We start from the raw sequence: 17541 nt of genomic DNA on the forward strand, positions 1-17541 counted from the left end.
ATGAAGGGGATACGGGTTCGTGCCCCGGTCTGGGAAGATCCCACGTGCCGCAGAGCGGCTGGGCCCGTGAGCCATGGCCGCTGAGCCTGCGCGTCTGGAGCCTGAGCTCTGCAAAGGGAGAGGCCACAACAGTGAGAGGCCTGCGTACCACAAAAAAAAAAAAAAAAAAAAATGCTGGAAAGTGTGTGGAGGAAAGGGAACCCTCTTGCACTGTTGGTGGGAATGTAAATTGATATAGTCACTATGGAGAACTGTATGGAGGTTCCTTAAAAAACTAAAAATAGAACTACCACATGACTCAGCAATCCCATGGGCATACACCCTGAGAAAACCATAATTCAAAAAGAGACATGTGACACAATGTTCATTGCAACACTATTTACAATAGCCAAGACATGGAAGCAACCTAAATGTCCATTGACAGATGAATGGATAAAGAACATGTGGCACATATATACAATGGAATATTATTCAGCCATAAAAAGAAATGAAATTGAGTTATTTGTAGTGAGGTGGATGGACCTAGAGTCTGTCATATAGAGTGAAGTAAGTCAGAAAGAGAAAAACAAATACCATATGGTAACACATATATATGGAATCTAAAAAAAAAAAAAAAGGTTCTGAAGAACCTAGGGGCAGGACAGGAATAAATATGCAGATGTAGAGAATGGACTTGAGGACACAGGGAGGGGGAAGGGTAAGCTGAGACGAAGTGAGAGAGTGGCACCGACATATATACACTACCAAATGTAAAATAGATAGCTAGTGGGGAGCAGCCGCATAGCACAGGGAGATCAGCTCTGTGCTTTGTGACCACCTAGAGGGGTGGGATAGGGAGGGTGGGAGGGAGGCTCAAGAGGGCAGGGATACAGGGATATATGTATGCATATGGCTGATTCACTTTGTTGTACAACAGAAACTAACACAGTATTATGAAGCAATTATACTCCAATAAAGATGTATTAAAAATATATTCTGTAATAACCTAAATGGGAAAAGAATTTGAAAAAGAATAGATATATGTATATGTAGAAGTGAATCACTTTGCTGTCCACCTTTGCTGTAACACAACATTGTAAATCAACTATACTCCAATATAAAATAAAAATTAAAAAATAAAATGAAATAAAAACCACACAATTAAAATATACCTCATATAAGCTTCTATAAATAAATTAGGGAATACGAATATGAGATTTATTTGCTCAGTGAAGAGTCCAGTTAGATTCTGGGGAAGGAAATTTGCAACTCTAATGATGGCAGAGGAAGTCAATCTCAGATACATGAGGCTGAGGTTTAGTGGCAGGAACCAAAATGAACAGATCTGGGGGTTTCAGTTGATCTTAAATTCAATATACATCAGTGGTGTGAAGTGGCTTCTCAGGAAGTCCATTCAATATCAGTCACATTAAAGAAATGTAGTCCTTGCTGTATTTGGCAGACCTTGAGAAGTATGGTCTGTTTTGGGCAGTAGGCTTTAGGAATGACAGTGACAAACCAGAACGGATCAAGGAAGAAGACTTCAGGATGATTATACAAGTTGGAATCATTTCAGATGAGGCCCAGTTTAAGGACCTGCAATATAACTGTGTATGTGAGGCAGACCTGGCTACAAGTATGTGAAGGGCAGCCACCAGGAAAAGCAACTACAAAGAACTCATCAAATCCCATGAGGACAAATCTAAAACCAGCAAGTGGAAGTTAAAGGTTTGAGGTCAAACATTTTCTAAACTCATAGGGCAATCCAACATCAGAATGGATTCTCTGTGGAACAGGAAGCCTGGAAGAAAAGTTCAAGAAGTGGAGGCTGGAGTGGCATTCGATAGGGACACTGGGGAGGGAGTGTTGTCCTGTTTGGGCCAGAGGGCTCTCCAGGCTCCTTCAGCCGAGTCCCTCTTTTCCTGCTGCTAGTGAGCCTTCTTCCTTCGGGAATGCTTAGCTGGGTTGAGCTAAGGTTGTATAAATTAGCCATGGGTAAAGCTGCCACAATCAGAGGTAATGCAGCATCCATCTGCTGCCAAATTACAAACCTTACTGAAGTCAAGACGTACCTTCTCCCTTGTTAAACCTAACCTCTGAGGACTGTCACACTCATGTCAGAGCCATGCCAAATTTTAGCCGTGACAGCTTGCTCTTTCATTGGCTCTCAAATTGATTTATAGGCACAAGCCAATAGTCTTTTCAGACGTGTAAGATAAGCTTGCAGGATTGCCTTTTTCCTTCTGGGTCAGTGCTTCCACTCTGGGGTCACCAGGCTTCCTTTCTACCCCCGTATCCCACTGCTTCCCTCACTCTACCCTCCCTCTTCACGCCATGCTGCTGAAGGGAGAATTCTCATTACTGGCTCAAGGAAGGTCATTTTAGGCCTTTGTAGGTATCTCAGTTGCCTGTGTCTGTTCTGCCTGCCCCAAGGCATGTCCTGGGGTGAGAGCATGGCAAGGAATCTGAGAAGGGTGTTGGGAGATTGGGCCTCCTACCTTGACAGGTGAAGCATCTGATGTGGAAATGGTTATTGTGGACACGAACCACCTCCCCTTTGCAGGTGTCTCCACATCGATAGCACTGGATGACACTGGAGCTGCCCCGGGGATTGTAAGGATTCTGCTGATAAGGAACTGTAAAGAGAAACAAAGAGATCACCATCCAGAAGGTCCTTATTCTTTAAAAAGTCCGCCATAAGACATGATTATAATCATTTTTTTTTCTTTCTTTTTTTTTTTTTTTTTTTGTGGTACGCGGGCCTCTCACTACTGTGGCCTCTCCTGTTGCGGAGCACAGGCTCAGCGGCCGTGGCTCACGGGCCCAGCCGCTCCGCGGCACGTGAGATCCTCCCGGACCGGGGCACAAACCTGTGTCCCCTGCATCGGCAGGCGGACTCTCAACCACTGCGCCACCAGGGAAGCCCGATTATAATCTTAACTGGCAGAAAAAGCAGAAAGGGTGAAAGTGATTAGCAAAATACCTTCAATACATCATCAGGGGGAGTATGCCAAGCTAAGACATCTTTAGAAGGTGAGTGGCATTAAGATATGAGTCCATAAATCTCCTTAAGTAGGCAGAGACTTATGAGTGAGCATAACCTTTTCTTGCAATAATGGTGGCCAAATTCACAGATGAAGAAAAATAAAAGAGGAAGTTGAGTATTTCAAGGTAAATGATGCAGAAATACTATTTTTGGGGATATCTCTGGATCAATACCAGGTCCCAAACAAAGGGAATTTAGGTCTTGCCATTGACTCCTGGGTCTCAAGGAAATGGGTGGCTGACTCTGCCTCCAAATGGCCTTTTTGTTGAGCAAGATACAGCCCCACTCTACACCTCAGTTTACACATCTATAAAATGAGGATGGACAATGGTAGCTGCCTTTCTATAAAGGCATGAAGGGAGGCACTCTAGTTGAAAGGAAGTTGATGAGGCAACTCACCTTATAACTGCCTTTGAACAGCATTTTCCATAACATTGAGAAAATGTCACGTGTGTATAGTTAAGAAGAAAGAGCTGGTGGAGACTATGAAGGGGCTGAAGTCACTGGGATTGCAGTGCTATGGTCAGCATTTGATGATGCTGTAGACCTATACTTGCCTTTTGAGGCTACTGATCTCTTGCTTAGATTTTCTCATGGCTACTTTTCTAGATTTCCTTTCCCTGAAATATACTTTACTTGACCATTCTATAATCTGGTAATCTAGCATTTAATAATAGTAGGCACCTGCCTAGAACATAAAATTCCAGGGTTGGAAGGGATATTAATAGCTGTCTGGTCCAACCTCATCATATATAAACTGTTGAGATAACTTTGCCAGTGAGAAACCCAATCTTCTCTCTTGGAGGAAGTCCCTAGGGGCCCCAGGGAGAGAACCACTCAATTCCTCAATTTTTACTCAAGGCTGTAGCAATAGTCCACAAACTTCTGCTCATACCCTATTAGGATAAGGCTCAATTTTGTCCTAACTATAAGGATGACCGCTTGATTGGAGGGGAATTGGTGTCTAGCATTTAGACATGTAGGTTTACTGGCTGAACTCTGAATAAGCATAATATAAGTTAACCTGGACTCACAGAAACCTTGAACTGCCAAGGAACCTAGAGGTCACCTAGTTCAAGGGTTCTTGACCTAGTGTGGTAGTTGTTGAGTCTGTTCACTGAAATTTCAATCTTTTATCCTTGGCACGTGGTATCTTGCTTGGCAATGAAATGTGAATGGAAATTGTGTGTCACTTCCAACTGGAAGCCCTAGGAGCCAGTATGGTATCTGCCATATTGCCTTCCCATAGCCCAGCAGCCAGTGATACCCCCAGATGGTGTGCAGGATGCATCAGCTTGGATCCCTGGCTGAGAAGTCCTGGAGCAGAGCTCTAAGCTAACCCAGGATGAACATCTATCATGAGCCAGGAGGAATATTTGATGGCATATCTTCTAAGATTTTTTGTTACTGTAGCATACCTGACTGATACACCTGATATCTAATATTTCTCTCTAATGAAATACAATTTGGTGTTATATACATTATCCTACAGCTTTTTTCAGATTCTCAAAGATGATCTCCATAACTGATCTCATCCACCCTCCTCCTTTTAAAGTCAAGGAACAGGAAAGCAGGACTTTCGATTACCTCCCACATCTTGAATCATAAGAGCACGGTAGGGCAAAGGGCTGGTTGCTTAGCCCTGAAACTACTATTGCTGACAACTTTGCTATCTGAGGTGGGAGAATAATACCTTTCTTACAGTCCTTCTCTCAAGGAGTTCATGCCCCTTATTTAACTTTTTTTTTCTGTCTTAAATTTAAGACAAAAGTTAAATGAGTTAGCTAGTTAACTAAAATATTAACTCAGTAAATGGGTTAATACATGTAAAGCATTTCAAAACGTGCATGAAGTGCTCCACACATGTATCCAGTGCTCCACTGGTATCATGACCATCACATCCTCCCCAGAGCTCAGAGCAATCTTTCTCCACCCCCAGAATGTCCACAAACATTCTCCTTAGTCCTGTCTCCCTTGCTTCTTTTCCTGATTCCTGCTTAATGTCCCCTGGAATATATTTCACTCTCCCATCTCCCCCTTCCCCCCAGTTTTGGAGAAAAATATAGATTCTATTTATATGAGCAGTGTAATGATCTACTACTGCTAAGGGAAACAAAGCCGTGAGTCTGAAAATAAAATAGGAATAGTATAGTGATCACCATCAATAATGAGAGCCCTTGAAAGTATCCAAAGGCCCTCCAGAATCACTACGCAAACTTCCATCTACCTCTTCTAATTGATCCCACCTTATTGCCCAAGAACCAGCAAGATCAATTAAATTTTTCATAATCTGATTTTCTGGGGAGATGGATTAGTGATCATGGTTTTCAGTCAAAACTCAATCTTTGAACCATTCAAATAAAAAGCCATAAAATCAGAGTGAGGGGATAGACTGGGAAAACAGACATTCTGGGGCAGAGTACCCATGGGCTCCCAGCCCTAACTCTACTGCTTCCTTCAGGATGAGGGCGCTGTTATGGTGATGCTGACTGTGACCAGAGTCCACAAATGTCTGACGTTTATAAAAAGTCCCATAAACAGAAATGCATGCATCGTTGGTGTGAGTTCTTCCAGATTGCTGATGTAAGCCGTGACTATAAAAGGTCAGCGGTGTAGCATGATTTGAGCTTACAGACATGTGAAGACCTTTCCTTATCCAGACAGTGCCAATAGGAACTCTGGGCATCAAGGGAAGCTCCACTGAGATATGCCACATATGCTCTTGTCCTGGAAGCCACCTCATTTCCAATAAGATTTTGTATTCTCAGTTAAGTCAGCAACTTAATCTAACCTTATTGTGTGTGTGTATGGGGGGGTGGTGCGGTGATATCTCTTCCCTCCAATCTATAACACCCTCTGAAACTCTAAAACATTTTTTTTTTTTTTGCGGTACGCAGGCCTCTCACTGTTGTGGCCTCTCCCAGTTGCGGAGCACAGGCTCTGGATGCGCAGGCTCAGCGGCCACGGCTCACGGGCCCAGCTGCTCTGCGGCATGTGGGATCTTCCCGGACCTGGGAACGAACCCGTGTGCCCTGCATTGGCAGGCGGACTCCCAACCACTGCGCCACCAGGGAAGCCCCAAAACTCTAAAATTTTACTGTTGATTTTCTGCTGGTTATTATTTCCATTAATTTTTATCTCAAAGTACTAAAATTCAATCATGTGATTTACAGTATTTATCTATGGGCAAATGTCTTTTGAATTCCAAATTGACTTATACATGAAGTTTTAGACTGCTCTGTGTTAGGAACTGCCTATTCTTTTTTTTTTTTTTTAACATCTTTATTGGAGTATAACTGTTTTACAATAGTGTGTTAGTTTCTCCTTTACAACAAAGTGAATCAGTTATACATATACATATGTTCCCATATCTCTTCCCTCTTGTGTCACCCTCGCTCCCACCTTCCCTATCCCACTCCTCTAGGTGGTCACAAAGCACAGAGCTGATCTCCCTGTGCTATGCGGCAGCTTCCCACCAGTTATCTAATTTACATTTGGTAGTGTATATATGTCCCTGCCACTCTCTCACTTCGTCACATCTTACCCTTCCCCCTCCCCATATCCTCAAGTCCATGCTCTAGTAGGTCTATGTTTTATTCCCATCCTACCACTAATCTCTTCGTGACATTTTTTTTTTCATACGACCCCGCAATCCCACTACTGGGCATATACCCTGAGAAAACCATAATTCAAAAAGAGTCATGTACCAAAATGTTCATTGCAGCTCTATTTACAATAGCCAGGACATGGAAGCAACCTAAGTGTCCATCAGCAGATGAATGGATAAAGAAGATGTGGCACATATATACAATGGAATATCACTCAGCCATTAAAAGAAATGAAACTGAGTTATTTGTAATGAGGTGGATAGACCTGGAGTCTGTCATACAGAGTGAAATAAGTCAGAAGGAGAAAAACAAATACCATATGCTAACACATACATATGGAATCTAAGAAAAAAAAATGTCATGGAACTGCTTATCCTTGAGAGCAACATTTGAAAGCAAGACATTAGTTCTTCAAAGCCTCAAAGGACATTAGCTCTTCTCACCTGTGAAATAATCCATGAAGTTACCAAGTTTAGACATATGGGTCATGCGCTATATTTCTAAAATGCATGCAAGGAACCTCTGGCTTCTGTTTTATGTTAGTTGGCCAAAAAGTGTACCCAGGAGAGTCATTCCCAGCTACTAATCCTTAAGCGGTGATGTCCAATAGAGTTTTCTGAGATATGGAAATGTTCTATATCTACGCTGTCCAATATAATAATCACTAGCCATATGTGGCTTTTGGGCACTTGAAATGTGGCTATTGGGCACCTGAAATGTGGCTAGTGTAACTGAGCTACTTAATTTTTAATTTAATTTTAATTAACATAAATTTACATTGCAATAGCCACATGTGACTAGTTGTTGCCATAGTGGACACGACAGCCTTATAGTTTCACAAATGGAACTCGCATTAAGAATGAAGAAATTTAAAAAAAAAAAATGAAGAAATTAAATTTGGTTGAATCCTATTTCTACAAAAATAACATGTATGAAATAATTTGGGAATACCACCTCAGATTTAAGTTATTCCTTTTTATCTCTGAAGAGTTTTAAAATTGTATTTTAAAATAATTTGCAGGGCTTCCCTGGTGGCGCAGTGGTTGAGAGTCCGCCTGCCGATGCAGGGGACGAGGGTTCGTGCCCCGGTCCGGGAAGATCCCACATGCCGCTGAGCAGCTGGGCCCGTGAGCCATGGCCGCTGAGCCTGCGCATCCGGAGCCTGTGCTCCACAGCGGGAGAGGCCACAACAGTGAGAGGCCCGCGTACCACAAAAAATAAATAAATAAATAAAATAAAAAATTTGCAATAAGAACCAGTTACACACACATTCACCCATCCTGAATTTGGTCTGGAGACAAAAGGTTCTGCGCAGTGAAATAAATACTGATTGTTTTTTAAAAGGACAATTTTTCAGGCACTATAAGACTGAACAATCTTAATCTTTCCAAGAATAAAAGCAATATAATCAGTTGGCAATGGCTGTCAGTATACTTTTAAAAATAAATTTATTTATTCATTTATTTAATTTTTGGCTGCACTGGGTCTTCCCTGCTGCACGCGGGCTTTCTCTAGTTGTTGAGAGTGGGGGCTACTCTTCGATTCAGTGCACGGGCTTCTTATTGCGGTGGCTTCTCTTGTTGTGGAGCATGGGCTCTAGGCACGCAGGCTTTAGTAGTTGTGGCATGTGGGCTCCATAGTTGCAGCTCACGGGCTCTAGAGTGCAGGCTCAGTAGTTGTGGCGCACGGGCTTAGTTGCTCCGTGGCATGTGGGATCTTCCTGGACCAGGGCTTGAACCCATGTCCCCTGCATTGGCAGGCGGATTCTTAACCACTGTGCCACCAGGGAAGCCCCCAGTGCAAGTTTTTAAGAAAGAAAATCAGCTGGTCAATGACTATGAGATTAAAAATTAAGGGTCTGAAACATTAAGTATTCTTCTATATGCTTACCAAATCTTTAGTGTTCTAAAGATGAGAAAATACATCTTAATTCCACAACTAAATTTGCAAGTAAAGCTCTTCCCCAAATGCTACCAAGATAATTTAAAACTGCTGGAACAAAACAACATATTGGAAGGGGAGGGGTGACTGGCCCCTCTGAAGTTAAAAGGAGCACGAGAGTTGAACATAGCAGGAAACAAACTCAGCATCCAGTTCCTCTACCTGGCCCTTCCTCTCTTCCTCTGTCGTTCCTCATCTTGTGTTTCTCTCTCTGATAGGTAGTGCTGGGGGTAACCTGGGTTCCAATTCCCTCTCTGCAGTCACCTAGTTTTATACAGGATTGGGCAAATCCTGTAACTTCTCTGACCTCAATTCATCCTTATTCACCAAGGAGATTGGACAAAATGATTTATAAAATTTCCTCCAATTGAAAACTAGTTCTGTCTCTGTGTGTCCTTTGCTGTACATCTTTCTTTCCCTCCACCTTTTCTTTTCTCCATTAACTTTCTCCCACTTTTAAACTAGACTGTGCTGTATCTTATCAGATTTATTAGTCTCTCTTAAAAGCAGATAATGGCATGATTCTTCTCTCATAAACAATGCGACCTAAGTTACGTTCTCTTTACTGATATAGTGCCTGCACAATTTTTTTTCCTCTTCTGAGGAAACCCTGTAGATAAAAGTGTGCCCACATTCTAATTGAGTCATCTTTATAAAATAGTCTTTAAAAGGTAGAAGCACCTATGCAAGGCTGGGGTATAATTAAAAGAGTGACAAAACTGATGTGGAGACAGTATAACAACTGTGAATAACTGGCTGGAAGTGTAATAAAAACAGTGGAGCTTCTGTCTGAACAGTGAAACATCAAGCAGAGAATCAACCGGTTCAGCAATGAGCTCGCAACAGCCTGGGGCCCAGGAAAACAATCGGGTACAGCAGCTGTCACATGCCGCCAGCTCCCAGAGTACCCTTAGTGTGTTCATAGGTATTCGCTAAAGACCCAGGAGGAGACTCAAGTGAGGATCCAGGCATTTCACAGGTAGAAAGCTATCCTCCTGAAAGGTTAGGGTGGGGTCTGGCTATAAGAGTTATCTGGTAGTTCAGAAACAGGCCCTTCAATTTGATTTTGGAGTTGAATCAGAACACACGGCACTGATCCTGTTTCCTGTGTAAGACCACAGAGATGTGGGATCCCTGTGTGGGAAGCGGTGCGAAGAAGCTCACGGCACAGAGGTCAAGGGTGTAGATACTGGAGTCAGGAGGGCTGCGTTTGTGTCGCAGCCCTGACACTTGGCCAAGGTATGTGAGACCAGTCTTAGTTTGCTCATCTCTAGAGTGGGAATAACTCCGGTCATTTGTGATTATTAAATTACCTAAGCAATATAAAAGTGTTTAGTACACTGCTTGGCATGTCACTTGGGCTCCATAAGTATAAGCGATAATTAATTTTAAAGAATCTTCAAGCTATGTACCCCTACCTCCTACTCAATGCAAGAGTTCTTTCTAAATTACTACCCCTACCAGCTTGCCACTGAGCTTTGCTTGAACATTGTCAAATCCGTTTTTGGACCGGTCCAGCTTGGGCAAAGGTTTTCTGGTTTTCCCTCCCTGCTGTCAAGAAAAATGCCCTTGGCTACAGCCCATTCCACCAAAAGCAACCTCCTTTTTTCTCCCCAATCTCCAAACTCTCTCTGTTTATAGGTTTGGGCTGCAGAGGTGGGTGGTTGACATGCTTTTGATATATCCTGCAGAGGAATGTGTGAATTGGGTGTTTCCCGTTGTGGGAATGAGAGGCTATGATCTATGTTTTCCTGGGGTGGTGTGTTTTGGGCACATCTGCTGTTTCCAGGGGGATGTGTTAGCGTGCTTGTTGTCTGTGCATACTTTGAGTGAGTAATTTGTTTTCTGAAAACTCTGATAGGGAGACAGTGAGAGCTGCTTTTGGTAACCCCGAAGGGTCACGCATGTGTCATCTCATTGTGTCATTACATCTGTGTTCCTCATGTGAATACCTGGAACCAGACTCTTAGAGCTGAGGTTTAACATTACAACAGGTGGGCTGGGGGGTCAGTGTTCCAAGATGCAGAAGCATAGGAGGGAGTTTGGAATGGAAGACATGCATGAAGAAACTAGAGGGGTAAATGCATAAGGGAAAGTCTGGGAGGAGAATAACAGATAATATTTAGGGAGTGGTTATTCCATTAGGAACTGTGCTCAGCAATTCACATGTCATCTTACTGAGTTTTCATAATTCAGAAGGAGCTATTATTATTATCTTTATTTTCCAGATGAGGAAATGGAGACCCAGAAAACTCAGGTCATTTGTCCAAGGTTCCATGGTTAGTAAAGGGCAGAGGCAGGATCTGGACTCAGGAAGTCTGACTCTAGAACATGTGTTCTCACCGCTAAGCCCTACTGCCTGCCATGCAGAAGAGCCAACAGTGGCTACCTCTGGGGAGGAAGTAGGCTCTGGGGGGGCGGTGCAAAAAGGGTATCTAATTTTTTTCCTTCAACAGTAATCATCCATTGCCCAGTTGAAAATACACACACACACACACACACACACACACACACACACACACACACACGAATTTTACAAAGATTTAAAAATAATGATGGAGGGTACTAGCATACAGACCAGGAAACTGGGAACAGTAAATCAGCCTCTCTGGCAGACGATGAGGAAACTGTGATGCTGCCCCGGGCCCAGGGGATATCAGGCTTGAGCGGCTTCCCTGGCATGGGCAGGGACAGCCTGACAGGTGGGCATCTGGGTGCCCTGAGACAGGCAGGCTCTGCAGGTGCTGGCAGCTGCAGCAGAGCAGATGCAGGTACTCTCTGGGAACCTCACAGATGGCCCCAGCCTGGCCACAGTTTTCCATGTCAGCAGGTCAGTAAAACAGTCTGTCACCCCAAGACGAGGCTGTAAAACCTTTGCTGCAACAGAAACTCCTCCATAGCCTCCCTATGCCAGGCTCCACAGCGTGTACCATGGTCATGGCATGCAGCTGGCAACATGGCTCATGCCGCCTTCCTCAGCAACGTGTTGTCAGGACATGTGTCAGAACTGCATGCTCTTGGCCAGACAGACTGCTCTTGCTTAACAGCCAGCTGCCATGCTACAGCTACAGCAGAGAGGACCTGGGCTAGACCCAGATGGCCTTCCCCAGGGTGAGCATCATAGGCCAGGAAATCTGAGCTGAGGTCCACAAAGGGATTGATGTATTTCTCACTTGTTAGTGAAGTCACTTGATAAAATGAGAACTGCATACTCGTTACTCATTTTGCAAATTCAGAAAGTCGACCCAGGTGTAATGTCATAGAATTAACTTTTCACTGTTTTCTATATTAATCTCATTGCAAAAAACTCAAAACTGTACACTTCCAACTGAATTCAATCAAACACTTTAAGATAAAACAAACTAATTTATTTCTCATAACTCAACTTGGTTCCTATTTCAAGACAAGCAGAATCTAAGTTTTGGTGAGTTTGCTCCTCTGCTCCCCAACCCCGTCCTGTTCACTGGGGCTGCGTCCCCACCTTGGCTCAGAGGGCAGGTGCACAGGGCCTCTTTCTAAGGACTCAATGAGAGCCATGTTCTCACTTCTTTGAGATTCTCCTCCCCACCTGTGAGCCAGGCAATCAAGTTTGTTAGCTGTGAGTAAAGGAGCCCTTTCTGCCCTCCCTAATTGATGGTTTCTCTAGAATATTTAACTTTGAAATAAATCCTTCCTGTTCTAAGGGCACAGACGTCTGAAATCCAAAAGCCAGGAAGTGACCCCTTTTGTCTCTGCTTTCTGCTGCCCATCCAGGCCCTGAGGCCTCGCACCCTGAAGAGAGAGAAGGCTCGGGAGGGCTGGGAGAGGGAAATGCCAGTTAATATTTCAGAACTATTATCTTGGGCTTCCCTGGTGGCGCAGTGGTTGAGAGTCCGCCTGACGATGCAAGGGACACGGGTTTGTGCCCCGGTCCGGGAAGATCCCACATGCTGCAGAGCGGCTGGGTCCGTGAGCCATGGCCGCTGAGCCTGCGCGTCTGCAGCCTGTGCTCCGCAACGGGAGAGGCCATAACAGTGAGAGGCCCGCGTACCGCCAAAAAAAAAAAAAAAAAAAAAAAAAAAAAAAAAAAACCACAACAAAACAACTATCATCTTGCTATACTTGGTCATGGGGTTTTAGGAATATAATATACAGAGCTGTGTAAGAATGACTGAGGAATAGACAAGATTTGATGGAGAAAGGGAAAAATCCCAAGGTGTCTGCCAGCCTTGACATTTTTCCCACTTTGGAGTGGCTCCTGTCAATTAACACCAATTCTCTTGTCACTGCTGACTCTGTCCCTCGATACCTTTACCAAGCCCCCAGTCAGAGACTCTGAGAGCTGTAAAAATAGCTAACAGCGAACACGAATGAGGCAATTACTATGTGCCAGGCCCTGTGCTTCATACCTACAATCTCATTTAAATCTCACAACCACTCCATGAGACAGACACCATATGATCTACTTTATATATTTTGTATTTTATATATGGGGAATCTGAGGCACAGAGAGGTTAATTAATCTGCCTGAAGTCACACCACATGTACATGTTAAATGCCTAAACAGGCATCAGTAGGACTAGGAGAGGCTCAGTTTTCTGTCCTCTCCTCGGGGCATCCCCAGCAGGGTATCCTTTGCTCAGCATCTCCTGAGGGAAAGGAGACCTGGCCAGGCATCCCTAACAGGGAGAACGGCGCTGCCCCACACTGAGGCCTTGTGGCACCCTTTCCACCTTTTCCTTATCTGAAAAATACTATTTGGGTTTCGTCTGGGGCCCTGGAAACTGTGTTGGAAATAGAGGAACTTCAGGAAGCCAGCAATTGTCTTTGTGCTTTGAGTGACTCAGTCCCTTGGCCTCTGGGCCAGAGGTTTTAATACTTATACAATGTTTGCTTCCTGAGACTCTGGCAGGCCATCAATCTCTGATACGTTGTGGAGAAATCCAAGGAATAGCAGCTGTCACCCGGGTTCCCCTTAACTTACAGATTTTCCGTATCAGAGCAGAGAGCATGTAGAAAACATCTGTATGTCTAGAGGTTTCCCTCCTCTTTTTTTCAAAGCTATGAACCCTTTATTGAAATGATGAGATGGTCTCTAGGTCATACTGATTCCATTGCAAACCATGCTTGGAATGCAAACACATGATGACCTGGTGGTCACTCAGGGAAATCCCTCACACCAGGGTTGCTGGCATTGGATGTGGCTCCCAGACACCTTTACTTGGGAGGCCTGGTGTTTGTTTTTAAATCCTTCCAGAGCACCATGGTTCCTAACTCTTCCTTTTGCCTCACCTCGGGCCAGCTTCTCTCACCTCGGGCCAGCTTCTCTCTGCGCTGCTAGACCTTGAAGGCACTGGTGCTGTGATCCCCACCTAGGGGCCTAGCGCTCCAGAGGTGCCGTGACTGCCCTGGGGTAGGGCCTGATGTGCCACCTACTTGTGTCCCCTCTCTCCCCAAGGTAGTCCCCAGGGCACCTCCTGTCCCATCTCATCCACATTCCCACCTTCACAGATACAGCCCTGAGGCTCAGAGAAAGGAGAAACTTGCTCAGGGTCCCCATCATGCTGGCCCCACCAGGACTAGCAGGAAAATGCCTTGTTTCAGATCAATGACACCTTGCAGGGCAGGTCAAAATGAGCTGTAGGTGACACAAGTCAGGGAATTCTCAAAGCCAGCCCATGCAGCCTCAATTCTGAGAAGGTGCAGGTCTCCTGGAGACCAGACACCTCCCCCCAGCTCCCATTTTGGTGTCTAAAGAGCTTATCCCATTGCTCAAAGTTCTACAGCCTCCCCCCATGGTCTCTGCAGTCATCCACTCACTAGAAGTCCCTCCAGCATGATTATACCACCAGAGGGGCTCCCCTTGAAGAAATCTGACCCGCTGGTCAGGCCCTCTCTTCCCCGGGGCTGAGAGGATGGCTTACTATCATTCCACTATACCCCATCTCCTTCCTCTCCACCCTCCTCCCTCCCTTCCTTCCTCCCACCCTTTCTTTATCCTTCCTTCTTTACCTCCCTCCCTCCCTCACTCCCTCCTACCTTCCTTCCTTGTTTTTTCTTCATCTCTCTCTTTTTCTCCCTTCTCTCCTCCTACCTTTCCTTCTTGCTTTTCTTCATCTCTCTCTCTCTTCTCTCTCTCCTCCCTCCCTCCCTCTCTCTTTCTCTCCTCCTAAGATTTCTCTTAATATCTGGCTCTTCCCTGTCAGAGGGAACCACTTCTTCTAGTCTTTACTCTGCCATTAACTTTTGGTGAGGTCTCAGGCAGGGCACTCCCCAATTCTGGGTCACTGTTTTCCCAACTATAAAGTGAAAGGGTTGCATTCTGTGATCTCTCAGTTTCCTTTCAGATCCAATAGTCTATACCTATTAACAGAGTTGCAACACAAAATACCTTCAGGGGCCAGGCAGGTAAAGTCAATGAAAAATTCACCCAAGGGGACCAAACTGGAGAAACTGGGCCACCAGAAGGGGAAGTTGCTACCCAGCCTCAGCAGATTATTGTCTTGCAAAAACACATCAAGGTCCCAAAGACGCCTGTCTGTGGGAGCTGGATTCTGCCTGTGGGCCACCCATTTGGGATCTCTGCATCCAGACAGATAGATGACCACAAAGTCATTTCCAATTACCATCGAGAGAAGTCACATGCCCACCACATGCCTGTAGGATCTGGAAGAACAGAATTATTTCTGAAATGAGGTCTTGCAGAGCCCCAGGTTGGACAAGGAAGCACCATATAAGCATGTTACTCTCAAGGTCTCGGTGACTACTCAGGGACAAACAGAGATTTTCAAACTTTTTTTTAACCGTGACCCACTGGAAACAATTAATTTTGCAAAATGACCCAGTACACAAATATGTGACACAAATGTTTCTCAAACAAAACTTATTCTTAGTACACATAATATGTACTGATATTTTCTTTCCTTTTTCTATTCCCTTCCATTTCAATACTTTATGCCATTTCATTAAAAAACGTTGTTTGCAACCCCAAAATATGTATATGATCAGAGGTGAAAAGAATGATAATGATTATTCTAGGTTTGCATGGTCCACTATGATAGCTATTAGTTATATATAACTATTCAAATTAAAATTCATTAAAATTTTAAAAATTTAAAATTCAGTTCCTCAGCCACACTTGCTACATTTCAAGTACTCAATGGCTAGTGGGAACTGTTTGGAGAACACAGAAAAAAAATGTTTTCATAATTGTAGAATGTTCTATTAGACATTCTTGATTTACAACAAGCCTTACAGTCTTGCCAATGAAGAAACAAAGGCCCTTCAAATAGATGTATTTGAAATTGTGGATATATGGGTTGGGGACAAATGGATATAGCCTCAAAGATGTCTGCCAGTGATCACAAGAAGAATTAGGATGAAGAGTGGGCCCCCTTCAGATTTATCCTCATTATAGGATTCACAACTCAGAGTCCATCCTGCAAGGTGCTGTATCAAAACCTTAACTTTCAAAGAAAAACAGAAGCAAATTTTCATTGCTCTATGGGGCATTTATGGAGTAGTTTCTGTGAGCTGGAGAGAGAAGAGGCTCCAGAACCTGTCAGATCTGGGTTCAAATCCAAGTTGTATATTATTGGGCAAGGTGCTGTGTCACTGGGCCTTAGTTTCCCCATCTGTAAAATGGGGATAATAGTATTTACCTTTCAGAATTTTTGAAAGGAGAAATAATATACATAAAATTCCAAGCACATTGTCTGGTATGTTGTTACGTGCTAAGTCAAAGTTTGCTATAATAATAATAAGGATAGTTGTAACAAATAAAAAATGAAGCTAAATATTGTGGAAATGTAAAGTAAACAAATCTCCTATTCCAAAGGAAATTCCAGGATGGAGTAGGGGAGATTTTTTAAAAATTGTACCTCTAATGCTAAACCCAGCACTTGCTACTAGGAGGCACTCATTGCCAAATGAATGAATGAATAAAATATATCCCTAAATGCTACAGTCTAAGGTACAAGTTGTTAAAGAATCAGAGAGATACAAACATGAAATGCTAAGATTTTTATGAATTATTTCTGATTGGGGGAGGAGAGAGAAAGAAAAAAATTGGAGAAAGCACCACGGAAAGATGTCATTTCTATATTTTTTAGTAGGTTGTTGACATATGATATGTGGGTCAAAGAAGTCAATATACACAGTAACCAAGAAAAAGAGAGAAATAAAAGACCAAAAGATAATAGGAGGAAAGACAAAGAATACATTTTCTTTGAGATAAAAATAATTAATAAAAATAAAGATCCTCCCTAAAAATCAACAAACAAAAGTTGCTTTTTTATCTTTAGGAGACAAAGCTTCATTCAAAGTTTCAAACTGAATTTGTACGGTCCAGGGTAGGAGGGGAAAATGTTTACATTCAGTGTGTATCAGCAAGTAGTTCTCAATTATTGTTTGGCCCATGTATCATGCCCTGCAAACTGCTTTTTTTCATCCATAAATGTAGTGGACATCTGTTGTTTTGCCTCTTCAGCATCTGCTCTCTGCTTCTTCTGGCAATATAACCTCTCTTTCCCATGGGGAACCCAATCTGTGGGATTTAGGTGGGCTGAACCTATTCCAACACAGATTAGAAAGGAGCATGGGTCTGGCCACCCAGGCAACCCTAATCTTCTTTCCATGTGATTGGCAGGCACGTGACCTAGTCCTGTCTGGAGTTTTTCAACAGGAGCTTCTGGCTTGCTAAGCCAGGAGGAGTCAGTCTAAGACCCCTGGCCCCATCCTGCCCTCAAGTTAAGAGAGAGCATCATTCAGATGGAGAGGGAATGAACAGGTCCCTGAATGCATCAGTTGAGTCTGTGGATCAAGATGGGCCTGAAGCCACTGTGCTTCTGAACTTCCCAATTATACAAACCTATATAGCTCAGTTTCTTTAAAAAAATATGAGTCAGTTTGAGTTGGGGTTTCATCAATTGCAACAAATTACTTTATGTCCTCAAGTTTCCATCTAAATCATAATCTGCTATCAATTTA

The 17541-nt window shown here is 43.6% G+C and overlaps 1 protein-coding gene across 15 annotated transcripts in view; it reads right to left on the reverse strand.

Moving 5' to 3' along the window:
* Positions 1-17541, reverse strand: part of ABLIM3 (actin binding LIM protein family member 3) — a 181607-nt gene that overhangs the window by 99221 nt on the left and 64845 nt on the right. For all 15 annotated transcript variants that reach the window (XM_067032124.1, XM_067032118.1, XM_067032129.1 and 12 more), the window contains one exon: positions 2478-2615. In XM_067032124.1, coding sequence (XP_066888225.1) covers positions 2478-2615 — 138 coding nt within the window. The remainder of the gene's footprint in view (positions 1-2477; positions 2616-17541) is intronic.

The sequence above is a fragment of the Kogia breviceps genome, chromosome 4 (genome assembly GCF_026419965.1).
Source record: "Kogia breviceps isolate mKogBre1 chromosome 4, mKogBre1 haplotype 1, whole genome shotgun sequence".
Taxonomy (NCBI): Eukaryota; Metazoa; Chordata; class Mammalia; order Artiodactyla; family Physeteridae; genus Kogia; species Kogia breviceps.